The sequence below is a fragment of the Dermochelys coriacea genome, chromosome 9 (genome assembly GCF_009764565.3).
Source record: "Dermochelys coriacea isolate rDerCor1 chromosome 9, rDerCor1.pri.v4, whole genome shotgun sequence".
Lineage (NCBI taxonomy): Eukaryota > Metazoa > Chordata > Testudines > Dermochelyidae > Dermochelys > Dermochelys coriacea.
This window is the reverse complement of record NC_050076.1, coordinates 81,385,041-81,397,646: the sequence shown is the minus strand read 5'-3', so window position 1 is coordinate 81,397,646 and position 12,606 is coordinate 81,385,041. Positions and strand designations below refer to the sequence as shown.

General features: G+C 42.8%; 1 protein-coding gene across 1 annotated transcript in view; it reads left to right on the top strand.

Moving 5' to 3' along the window:
- Window positions 1-12,606, top strand: part of MSN (moesin) — a 75,122-nt gene that overhangs the window by 53,996 nt on the left and 8,520 nt on the right. Inside the window, exons 3-7 of the mRNA XM_038416027.2 lie at window positions 6,519-6,614; window positions 7,233-7,507; window positions 8,150-8,233; window positions 11,133-11,279; window positions 12,150-12,246. Of these exons, the coding sequence (XP_038271955.1) occupies window positions 6,519-6,614; window positions 7,233-7,507; window positions 8,150-8,233; window positions 11,133-11,279; window positions 12,150-12,246 (699 nt within the window). The remainder of the gene's footprint in view (window positions 1-6,518; window positions 6,615-7,232; window positions 7,508-8,149; window positions 8,234-11,132; window positions 11,280-12,149; window positions 12,247-12,606) is intronic.

Genomic DNA, 12,606 nt, shown 5'->3' with positions numbered 1-12,606 from the left:
GCTTCTAAGCCACCTTGCTGACAAACCAGGACTTTAAATAGAAGTAGGAAGAGTCTAGTCTATTTTATTAAATTATTTATATTTTTCTTTTGATTTCTTCATGGTTGCTATTAGGGAGCAATGGCTTTAGCCACAACAGTTTAGCAAAGTATGAGTAAACCTCCCTAGGAGTACATAGAAAAAAACACTTCACCCAATCAAGCCGTTTATGGACTACCTTTTTGCAGGTTTTCATACTGCACACAAGTAAACTGTAGGATGCTAATGGAGGTGCACTCAGCAGTAGCAAGTATCATCTGAAATAGTTCCTTGAAATATTAGTGGCATTTAAAGGGCTGGTAGAGTGACTAATGCATTAGCCTCCTAGACTGAAGTTAGCAATGCCTTTTGGCATTCCCATAAGGGAAAGATGGGATTCCATGGACACTGTTCATCAGGTCTTCTCTCCCTCCCGCCCCCCTGGAATGCATCTCCTTTCTGCAGCTAAGGGTGGTTGTGGCTATCATGGTGTTGAAGTGTTTCTGGAAATGTGGTTTAGCAGTTTTACTTCAGGAGCCAACTTTATTAGTTTAAAATTAAACTTGTTTCCAAAGGGTGACTGGAGCCAGGAATTGTTTTCTTAGAGGGAAGCTTTGTAGCTAATCTTGCTCAAACCAGAAAATGAGATTATCCATTTTTCCCTCTCAAATTGTTCTTGGAGCATGTTATCTTGGCTGTAGATTGGGCCAAGAGAATGAAGTTAGACTAGTGCCAAGCAACATGTATATCTTGCACAAAACCCTTTCTAAAACCTGTATTATGGCAATTCAGAACCTTTGGAGGAGTACTTTCTTTTTTCCAGGGATGGGGAGGAGGGCTTATTAGGTGTCTTCAGTGGTCCATCTCTGTCTTGGTAAAGGAAAGCTGGGCCCTTTTTAGTGATATTTAAAGGTTACCCCTAGAGTAGTGGCTCTTGGGCAGCCTAATTTATATACAAATTATGCTTCACTTCTATATGATTCTGGTTCATTCTGTATTCTCCTAGAACTCCTCATGCTGTTTTTCAGACTTAAATTAAGTCTTACTGCATGTGGACATAAATGCAGGACCTATTTTTGGGGGGACGCACACACATGAGATGTAAATTTTTTTTTGTCATCAGCTGCTTTGTCTGATACTTAAGTAGCTATGCTTCAGGTCTCTGTAAAATTAAATGGGTCTATAGTTAAATCAAACTGGAGGAATAAAACCAGTACAGTGTTACTTTGTTGTTGTTAAAAGCAATAAACTATTCTGAAGACTGCCTTCACAACCAGGAATTCTAGATAGAAATACAACTTCATTGCTAAATTTTTAAGTTTAGATTTGACAGGAAGATGGGTTCTGTAGTTACTGGCACAGAGTAAAAGTTTAACATGACTTTTGAGAGCATTAAACAAATCTCCTCATCATGCTGCTGCTGCTGCTGCTGCTGGATGTGGTATGTTGGGGGGGGGGGGGGAGGTGTACTGCTGTGAAGCTAGAATACCAGGGCAAAGGCTACAGTGAAACTAGTCAACTTCATGCATTTGATAAGCATTTTCTGTTCCCTTTTCACAGCATATGAAACAATGATAAACATGAAGGCTTTTTTTTTCTACATCCAAAGCTTTTTCAATGAATGAAGTTTCACTATTGCCAAATCCAAACATTTAGTCTTGGGTCTAGCCCTCCAAAAATCAGGATTGGAGGGAAAAATTGGGGTTCTTGATTTGCTTTCTGGAATTTGACCATTTAGGGTTCCTTTTTCTTGTTTTCTCTGCATTTCTGAGGGCTGAAAGTTCGTTTTTAAATGAGTGGGGTTTGTCCTTTTGACTCAGAGCTCGGGCTTTAAAAAAACAAAACCACAAAACATACCATGTTGAGAGACATGCAATAAAATTGAGTTAGTAACAGTGAAGTTTAAAGGGGAATACAGATCTGGTTTATGTTGATCCTTGCTCCCAGGTCAGATTATATCCTGGAGCCACCTGTACCTCTTTGCCCCTCCTCCATTCAGGGCTCCAGGTTTCAGCTGCAGGGTGTGTTGTGGGGGTCCTCGGGGCTTTCAGCTCCACAAGGGAGGGTGGCTGCTGGGGCTTCCAGGGGTTTGAAAATGGTCACCGGAGCTCTGCTCTGGATTGCTCCAGCTGAATTTAAGCCCTGCTTGTTTATCTCATGATTTCTGGAAGCTTGGCAGGGTTTCCCCCATTCCTCTTCCTGGCCACATACTGTGCATTGACCCAAACCAGAAGTCCAACCAAGCCGCCTTGACTTGGGAGCCCTAATAGAAACTACCTGAGACAAGCTACCTCTGACAAGACTTCAGTGTCTCCCATTTCTTGTCTCTTAGACTGGAGAGCTAGAAATCTTACTCTTGGAAGAGCTTTCAGGCTCTGGGTTTGGGAGGGCAGCTCACAGTTCAGGCAGGAGGTTGGGGTGCATGAGGAGGTCAAAGCTCTGGGGTGGGGCCAGGAAGGGGTTCTGGGTTGGGGCGAGGGAACACAGACTTATCTCTGGCAGCTCCTGGTCAGCAGTGCAGAGGCAGGAGTGACCAGCAGCAGTCTAGCTCCTAAACAGAGGCATGCAAGCAGCTCCTGGCAAATGGGAGTGTGGAGCTGGTGCTCAGGGTGGGGGCAGCATGTGGAACCCCGTGACCCCCCTGCCTAGAAGCTGGACCCGTTGCTGGCTGCTTCCAGGGCACAGCGCTATGTCGGAACAGGTAGGCACTGGCTTGCCTTAGCTGGGCAGAACCGTCGACCGGACTTTTAACATCCCTGTCAGTGGTGCTGACCAGAGCTGCTAGGGTCCCTGGGTGTTGAGCAAGGTGACCCAGGGCCTTACATGCTGTGACCCAGTACTGGGTCGCAACCTGGAACTTAGAAAAACACTGCCCTAGGAAACTTGAATGTATCTTTAAGAATGTTATTGCTAGTGTGCTAATACAGATTCACTCAAAGAATGAGTGCAAAGATGCCTAGTGTGGTTATTTCAATACAAGGTGGGAGAAGACTTGACGCTACTCCAGTCTGGGATTTACTTGTGGCAACGAGAGTTCCATTTGATGAACTGTACCTGAGCTGGGGTCTTAAATATATATTAATTGGTTATGAAACCATAACTGGAATCTTGAGGATTGCCTGGACTCTCTGTACACTGCTTTCCACTAGCCTATAGGCAGATCAAAAACATGAAATCTATGAATAAATTCCTTGTATCGTACTTCAGAGTTCTGTTAGTCAGCCTGACTTAATATTCTGCCTGGCGAGGAGGAAAGATAGTGTTCTCCAACTTGCAAAATAAGGCTATAAATATACAAGTAATCTTGTAATACTGCATACAGTCAGCTGTCTTTAAAATTCATTGGCCCTCATCCTCAAAACAGCCCTATGCATCTTGTCCCTTTGCACCCTCCATTCCTGCTCGTTGCCAAGAATTGTGTGTGAGGCTCCACAGGCAAACAGGTCATCAAATCTGCAAATGCTGCATACCCCTTTAACAAAAGTAGATTAGTAATCAGGCTGCTAGCTGCCAGGCAGACTCTTAGAGACTGATTTCTACAGCTGCTACCTTGATGTTTTTCCCTTTGCCAAATAGAACAAAAAAATAATTTTTTAAATGCAGTGGGGAGTTACTTCCCTTTGCATTTGGTAGAGGCTACCAGCATGCACATCCGGTTGGAAAGCAATTTCAGATATGAATGACTACATACAGCCTGCACACAGACCTGGTCTAGCAAGCCAGAACGTGCTTGCCTTTACAGCTCATGTAATTCATAGCACTAATTATGTGGTTCTGTGCAACATAGTGTCAGTATAACTTTGCAAAAAAGTTTTATTTTGGGGAGGGAGGGAATAAGATTTATAAAGATACTGAGTTTGCATAGCTGGCTTTCCTTTTTGTCCCATCTGTTGCTGTTGCTATTACAGTGCAGACTTCTCCGCTGTGGAATAAAAGTCCTTTTGTGCTGTGGCCTCAGTGTGATGCCATTTGGTTCCTTTTTGGCAGTTCAGCATGCTGAACTCCCAGGCTTAAGCTGTCGGCAAATGAAACTGAGGCAAGCAGACACATGCGGCAGTGGGGTGAGCCACCATCGTATTCAAATGTTAATGATGCCTGAGAACAGAGCTCTCATTTTAACTGTGTTCCAGACCCATTCCTTCCCCTGCCCCACACACTTAAGCTATATACTGGCCTGCAGTCTTAAATGCACTTCAGAAGGTCTGTTTAGCAGCATGTAATCCATTGCCTGTCACAAACATTTGCTTATGTTCCTATGACCCACTGTCCCTAGGAGTCTGGTCCAATGGTTTGGAGTAATCACTCAACTCTTAAGCAAGCAGTGCTTACTTGGACAAATCCCACTGAAGTCAGAGGAACTGGTGCATAAGGGAGGATTTCAGGGTGGGACCCATAGAGGCTATATCAGCATAGCTATATTGGCATAATTATGCTGGCATAACCCCACAGTGTAGACACAGCCTACACTGACTGAAGGGATTTTCCTTCTGTGTTGGAACACCATCCACCTAAACAAACAATGGTAGCAAGGTTGACACACACATTCTTCCATCAATCTTCCTGTTTTTATACAGGAGGCAGTAGGTCAGAATAGTTGTGCTGGAGTACCCATACCCAAGAGTATGGGTTTTTCACATCTCTGATATAGTTATCTTAATTGTAGACCAAGTCTGATAAACACTTGCCTCTAAACACCTCTCTTTTGCTGTAGGTAGCAAAGCAGTAAGTGACCCAGCATTGTTCTCTTACAAGCCGGCCATAAAACCAGTAATACAAATTCTAGGGTATGCTGCACCCCTAGAGCAATAAAAAAACAGGATGGAGCGGAAGGCTTCCTGGAGATTAAAAGAGGAAGTGATTTGAGAGCAGGGAGATCATGTCAGCATTGCTCCTTCCCAACAGATTGAGGCATCAGGTCCAGGGAGGCAAGCAGGCAGTCTCAGGAAAGTGAGTAAATCTGAAGTCTGATGGGTAGGCTGGAGTGAGTGCCAGCAGTCTTGAGACACTTGGCTGCAGTGTTGGGGTCATAATTTTATAAAATAGTTTGAAAGACAGGTGGGTAAAGTCAGCTGGCTAAGAAGCTAGTGAAGATGATGGGGAGAGTGGGACATATCTGTCTGTGTTTTCTGAAGTGTAGAGTACAGATTTGAAGCCAGATGAAGAATTTTCAGGAAGGCTGCCTGTAGGGGATTTTTTAGCCCATAACATGTCCCTGGCTTATCAAAAAGTTTAGTTCTGTTGGTTTGTTCACAATCACAAATAACCCCCACCCCCTGACAGGAAATAGCGTTACCACAGTAGTTTCCACATTTGGCAGGCTTCTAACACTGAATGCTACAATAGCTTTGTGAAGCCTTCTCTTGTTTTATATAGCACCAAAAGTGTGCTAGGTGCATGACTGAGGAGAGATCCTTGCATTGGGGTTTATTTATTGTATTGGTGGCTCATCACTGTCTAAGGGACATGTTGCTGCCCTGCCTTACCCAAAGCAGTGCACTTCAGTGGAGCAACTAAACAGCAGGTGGGTATGGGTAGGCGGCATTTACATACAAGGTAGCGTGCATTGCAAATCTTAAGGCGTGTGGCAGTTAACAAGACTGACTCTCTGGTCCATAGCAGAGTGGTTCATGGTATGCTCAAAAATAAGACCCTTGCATGTAAAAATGAAGGATGTTTCTGGAATTAGAACCAAGGCATATGCTATCTACTGCTGTAGTATCTGCCATTGCCTTACCCAACCAGCATGTATCACTCCTTACTGCAGTCATCCTTGCTCATTTATGAGACTGGCTAGTATCTCAGCATTTGCACTGTTGCTATCCAGGCTCAGACCAGGAAAAGTTAGAGGGTCTAAACTGTATAGCTTCCCACCTGCAAACTCTCTGGAATGTACCTACATACAAGGGAAACCCTGGCCTTTGCTATGGTGCCAAAATCTTAATTTATCAATAATTTGGGGTTGCTCCGTGCTCCAGCTTTTCCCAGCAGGAGTCCTGTTTCAGATGGGTTTAGGAGGCATCTGCAGTGAGTTTGTGATAGGTGCTTAGTTCTTAATTGGTGTTGTCTTAATGAGAACTATTGTACAACTGGCAGCCTTCACTCAGGGAGAGTGAGGGGGCATGTAAGAAGATGCAGCAGGGTGGTAGTGATCTGCACCGGCAGAGCTGCATAGGGCATTGTTACCACCTGCTTCAATTTGGCGTACCTTAATTACCATCACCCTACTTCAAATTTGGCAAACTTTTTAGGGACCCCTCTTATCTCTCCCTTTTTTATAAAGGACTCTGCAGAAGTGGTATGGAGTGCAGGGAGTGAACAAGGATAGCTTTTTCCGTGTCCCTATCCCCATAGTCAACAGGTGGAAGTTTGGTTTATTTGATTCTTTTATAAACTTGCCTACCTTATACTACACCACTCCAACACATTCCCAGGTAAACAGTGAGCCTGTGGCTAGTCAGCTGAGAAAGATACTGATGTACACACTGCTCTGTCTTTTCCAGGTTGTGAAGACAATTGGGCTGAGAGAGGTCTGGTTTTTTGGACTTCAATATCAGGACACCAAGGGCTTCTCAACATGGCTGAAACTTAATAAAAAGGTATATGCCTGGTTATCCGATTTGTACACTTGATAATTTTAGTGCATTTGTTCTAACCATTATTTTCAGGACTCTTGTCCTCAGCTGGATGGGATGCTCAGCTCCTCACACTTGTTCTTGTATGCTGCTCTGAATACAGAACCTTGATTTTTTTTTTATTTTTATTTTTTTTTTTTGGCTAGTCTGTGCTGACTGTTCCAGAGTAGCTAGGTCTACAGCATATAGATGTGCCAGCCAGTCTGCTGTTCCTGGCCTGCAGTTAGCCTATGCTTTTATCCAGGCAGATCTAATGTGGTGGATCAAGGAAGAGACTATCCATGTGTAATATATATGGTGAATAAGACTCCTGGTGTGGTGCCATCCCTAGAAAACACTGTGGTGCATGACTTACTGATAGGTTCACAATAGTATTTTGTAGTTGCTAAACAAGAAATCTTGGCTAGACTGGATCAGCTTAGGAGTTTACAATGAACTGCTCAATGGGAGGATACTTCATGGTTTTTTGCTTTGTGTCAGAAAGGAAGTGTTTTGAACATGCCTCTGTCTTTTACTCCCTTTTTATTACACACTGCTCCACTCATCAGTTCTAAAACTGGATGGTGCCATCTCTCACTTCAGGTGACCGCACAGGATGTACGCAAGGAAAGCCCACTGCTCTTCAAGTTCCGTGCCAAGTTCTACCCAGAGGATGTGTCGGAGGAGCTGATTCAGGACATCACGCAGCGACTCTTTTTCCTCCAAGTGAAGGAGGGCATCTTGAATGATGATATCTATTGCCCTCCAGAGACTGCTGTCCTGCTGGCTTCCTATGCCGTCCAATCTAAACATGGAGATTTCAACAAGGAGCTTCACAAGCCTGGCTATCTTGCTGGTGACAAACTGCTCCCTCAAAGGTATGCAGACTTCATGGTGCTGGAAGGTCCGAGGCTGGTGAAGTGCACAAGTGCTATATTTACTATAGCTTTACTTTAGCTTTTTGCCTGTTTTCTCAAATCATCTTAATTCTGATGGGTGTTCAGGGTGCATCTTTCCATAAGAGTAAGGCTGTTGCACTTCCTGCACCCCTATCTATTCTCCCTGGAAATTTGCATTTTGAAGAGCTCATTGCAACTCAGTATAAAAATGCAGGTAGAAACTTAAATTTCTGGGAATAACGAACTGAAGATACCTGAGCAAAAGAAGGGGGGAGCAAAAGTAAATTTTGGCACTAACTCCATAAATGGGTATGATATAAAAAATGAGAAGTTGGATATCATTACTTGGCTAAATATTCAGGGCTCCTGTCAAATTATGCTGTAGTCTGGATATGCAGCAGTGTTAGTCAGGCCAAATTGTCTGAACATTTAATTGGGTTAAGAGTCAACCCTGGCCAATAAGGCCACCATATACTATAGAATTTCTATTGGCATTGTTATACTGTGTATGAGACATTTTAGACTGTACAGCACTGAATATGCTGACTTTTGTGGCGTGTCTCGATGTAGTGCCTTCTTTTGAACTGACAGGATCCTGCTGCTCTCTTTTTTCCTTTCTAGAGTTCTGGAGCAACACAAACTCAACAAAGACCAATGGGAGGAGAGGATCCAAGTGTGGCATGAGGAACATCGGGGAATGCTCAGGTAACTGATCAAGGTTTGATTTTGCTCTGTTAGATTGGTATAGTCATACTATATATGGTAGTTCTCTACTTCTGTAGATAAGGTTTGTGTGTAAACAAAAGCTCATCCTAGGGCAAAAGCCTCTTAGTAGTGTTCAAGCCATCTTGCTGAAGAATAACTACAATCTTGTCTTTCTCAGCCAGTATTGGCTAGCAAGTGTACAATATCCTTAGCAGAGTGAAACTCAACTTTTCTAAATGGTTGTATTATAAGAACACCCATACCGGATCAGACCAGTGGCCCATCTATCTCAGTATTGTCTGACAGTGGCCAGTGCCAGCTGCTTCAGACAGAATGAATAGAACTGGGCAATTCTGAGTGATTCATCCACCTTGCAGTCCCAGCTTCTGGCAGTTGGAGGTTTAGGGACATTGTCAAAGGTTTTCTGAAAATCCAGGTACGCTATATTGCAGTCTCACCCTTGTCTATGTGCTTGTTGACTCCCTCAAAGAATTCTAGTAGATTGAGGCATGATTTCAACTTACAAAAGCTGTGACTCTTCTCCAACACTGTGTTCATGGATGTGTCTGATTCTGTTCGTTATAGATGCAACCAATTTGCCTGGTACTGAAGTTAAGCTTACCCAGCCTGTAATTGCCAAGATTGCCTCTGGAAACATATTTTAAAAAAAGTTAAATTAGCTACCCTCTAGTGTTTTGGAACAGAGGCTGATTTAAGCAATAGGTTATGTACCACAGTTAGTAGTTCTGCAATTGCATAAGTTCCTTCAGAATTCTTGGGGGAATACCATTTGGTCATAGTAACTTATCACTGTTTAACTTGTCAGTTTGTTTCAAAACTATTTCTATTGACACCTTAATCTGGGACAGTTGCTCAGATTTTTCTCTTAAAAAGAATGGTTTGGGTGTGGGGGTCTGCCAGAGATCCTCTACAGTGAAGACTTCAAAAATTATTTAGCTTCACCACAATGACCTTGTCTTCCTTGAGTGCTCCTTTAACATGTCAGTCGTCCAGTGGCCCCACTGACTTTGGCAGGTTTCCTGCTTTTGATGTACTTAAACAAAAAAAAAAAAATTTTTTTTTGCTGTTTGTGTCTTCAGCTAATTGCTCTTCAAATTCTTTCTTGGCCTGCCTTTACACTTGGTTGCCAGGGTTTATATTTCTCTATTTCTCACTAGGATTTGAGTTCCAAACTTTCTAAGGGATGTCGTTCTCCTCCCCCCTCCCCCCCCACTCTGTTTAGCCATGGTGGCATGGTGATTTTTTTTTTTTTTATTTGTGGTATACATTTAGTTTGAGCCTGTATGGGTGGGGGTGTGGGTTTTTTTAAATGGTTTCCATGCAGCTTGCAGGCTTTTCACCCTATTAATTTCCATTTAACAAAAGTGAGGAAGCTTGTATCCTATCCCTTTTTGAAGGTTTAAAAAAAACACAACCACTGTAGTAGCATTTAGTATTCCTTGTCCCCACCAAGAATGTTCAACTTAATTACATTATGGTCACTATTACTGAGTACTTCAGTTATAGTCACCTCTTGGACCAGATCTAGTGGTCAATTTAGTGGCCACCTTTTGTGAGTTGCCCCCTGGTTGAGAACCGCTGCTGTCATGAGAAGTTTGAGTAGCAGCCGTGTTAGTCTGTATTCGCAAAAAGAAAAGGAGTACTTGTGGCACCTTAGAGACTAACAAATTTATTAGAGAAGTGAGCTGTAGCTCATGAAAGCTTATGCTCTAATAAATTTGTTAGTCTCTAAGGTGCCACAAGTACTCCTTTTCTTTTTGTCATGAGAAGGTTTCAGGTGGTCCATCCAGCAGGGCTAGTGTTAGACTCGTTGGAGCCCAGGGCAGAAAGCTGAAGTCCCACCTCATGGGGCTGATGCCCGAAGTCCTGAACCCTGGCACCTGGGGCTGAAAACAAAACTTGAGCAGCTTAGCTTTGTGGGGTCCCCTGTGGGATGCAGCCCCAGGCAACTGCCCAGTTTGCTACCTGCTAATTCTGGCCCTGGCTTCTATGTGCAGAAAGCTAATTGTGGCATAGGTGGACCGTGGGGTTCTTGTACCATAGTGGGGGGGGAGGGGGGATCGGAAAGAAAGAGGCTAAGAACCCTAGGTTACAGCACCAGCTGCTTCAAGAAAGTTATTTAACATGTGTAGAAATTGTATCTCTGCAACCCTTCCTGAGGGGTGACATGCCTAGTCATGGGGATAGTTGAAATCACCCATTATTATTGTTTCCTGCCTTTGTAGCATCTCTAATCTCCTTGAGCATTTCATCATCATGGTCAGGAGACTGGTGGTATATTCCTACTGCTATCCTTGTATTCAGGCATGGAATTTACCAGAGACTCTCTAGAGACAGTTTGGGTTATTTTAGGACTTTCACTTTGACTCTCTCACAGAGTGTCATTCCCACACCAGCATGACCACCTTTCATTCCTATATATTTTGTACCTTGGTATTACTGGGTCCCATTAATTATCCTCCTTCCACCAAGTTTCCGTAATGCTTATTATATCAATATCCTCACGTAATGCCATTCACTCTAGTTTATCCATATTAGTATTTAGACTGCTGGTTTGTGTATAAGCACAAGTTATATTATCAATGTTCAATTGCTTGCCTTCCTGTTATTTAAATGGGACTTTTTTTAACATTTATCTGGTCCTTACTAGCTTCTCTACTATCTCTCTTTACTAGGACATAGTTCCCCCTTTTAATGGAGACATCCCACCTGAACCATGGCTTTCGCCAAGCCCTTAGTTTAAAAAACCTCTCTGCATTGTCATGCTCTGAGGTGTTGTCAGACTAGTTGCCACTATCCAATCAAGAAGGCATAAATTCTCAATTTTTGGCTTATCTGGTTTCATATATGAATATCTGCTCTCCTTTGCATGCTTTAGGGAAGATGCCATCTTGGAGTACCTGAAAATTGCACAGGATCTAGAAATGTATGGCGTGAACTACTTCAGCATTAAGAATAAGAAGGGCTCTGAACTCTGGCTAGGTGTTGATGCTCTCGGACTCAACATTTATGAGCAGAATGACAGGTAACAAAAGGACATCTCTCAGTTCACTGCCCCCTCTCTAGTGACCCTTCATTCCACCGTGCATATACAGCTAACACAAACTTCCTTCTCCAAAGCAAAGGAATGCTTTTAAGAATCCGGTTTTTGGAACAGATAGCTGTTCCTTACTCAGCTACATAGGAAGGTGGTTGGTTGTTGGGATGATGCTATATGCAGTCTGTGCAAACTCCTCCAAGCCATGTCCTCATGTGGCTCTTGGCAATGACATCAACATAAACCTTGTAATCCAGTACTTTGGATCTCCTGCATAAGTAAAGTTGATATATAAAAAAGCTGTTCACTATCATGGGGTAGATAGGACAAACTGAAATTAGGCATTGATCAAATCCCATTAAATAAGGATTGCTTAAAGACTAAGCCTTCAAATCTTAAGGCAGGTCTATGCTGAAAACACTGTAGCTGTGCCACTGTAACACTTAAGTGAAAACACTCCTACAGTGGGAGAGCTGCTCTTGTGAGTGTAGTTAATCCATCTCCAAGAGGCAGTAGCTATGTCAGCAGGAGAAGCTCTCCTGCTAACACGATGCTGTCTATACCAGGGGTTAGGTTAGTATAACTACGTTGCTCAGGTGTGGATTTCTCACAGATAAGTTTGTGTAGTATAGACCTGGCCTCACTTTCTCTAATGGGGGAGACCGGTTGAAAAGCTAACAACTCCTGCTCTTACTTTTTGTTTTTTAACATGCCTCTTTGCTCTTGTTTATGGAATTGGGAAGTACTGAAACTCCTCTGAGAGCCAGTTTGGGTGAGATTTCCAGCCCAGTGTTAGTCTAAGAATTTGAGACTGCTTGGGGTAACTTTTACTAAAAACTCCTTTCTTCATTATTGCAGGTTAACACCAAAAATTGGATTCCCTTGGAGTGAGATCAGGAATATCTCATTCAATGACAAGAAGTTTGTTATTAAGCCCATTGACAAGAAAGCACCAGTAAGAAACAGTACTCAAACACTATAAATCTTTAGCATTTTATACATAGAGTTGAGCTCTACATCTTTTACACATTTAAATAAAACCAGTCTAGTCAATTCCAGTACTTTTTGTTGGTATAAGGCATCCACGTATTACCAAAGTGATATCTCCAGCATTGCAGAGCAAGCTTAATAGTAGTAAGTGGGTAGATGGGTTGGTAGAGGAAGGGGGTTTATACAATAGCCACTTTGTATAGTTGTCCACTTCTGATTTGGTGACAGGTTGCCTTACATTGAGAGAATCTCTTGTTGAAGTGTAAGAACGAATTTTACTATTTCTGATAACCCAAACAAATCCCGTTCACTCTGGAAAAATCCA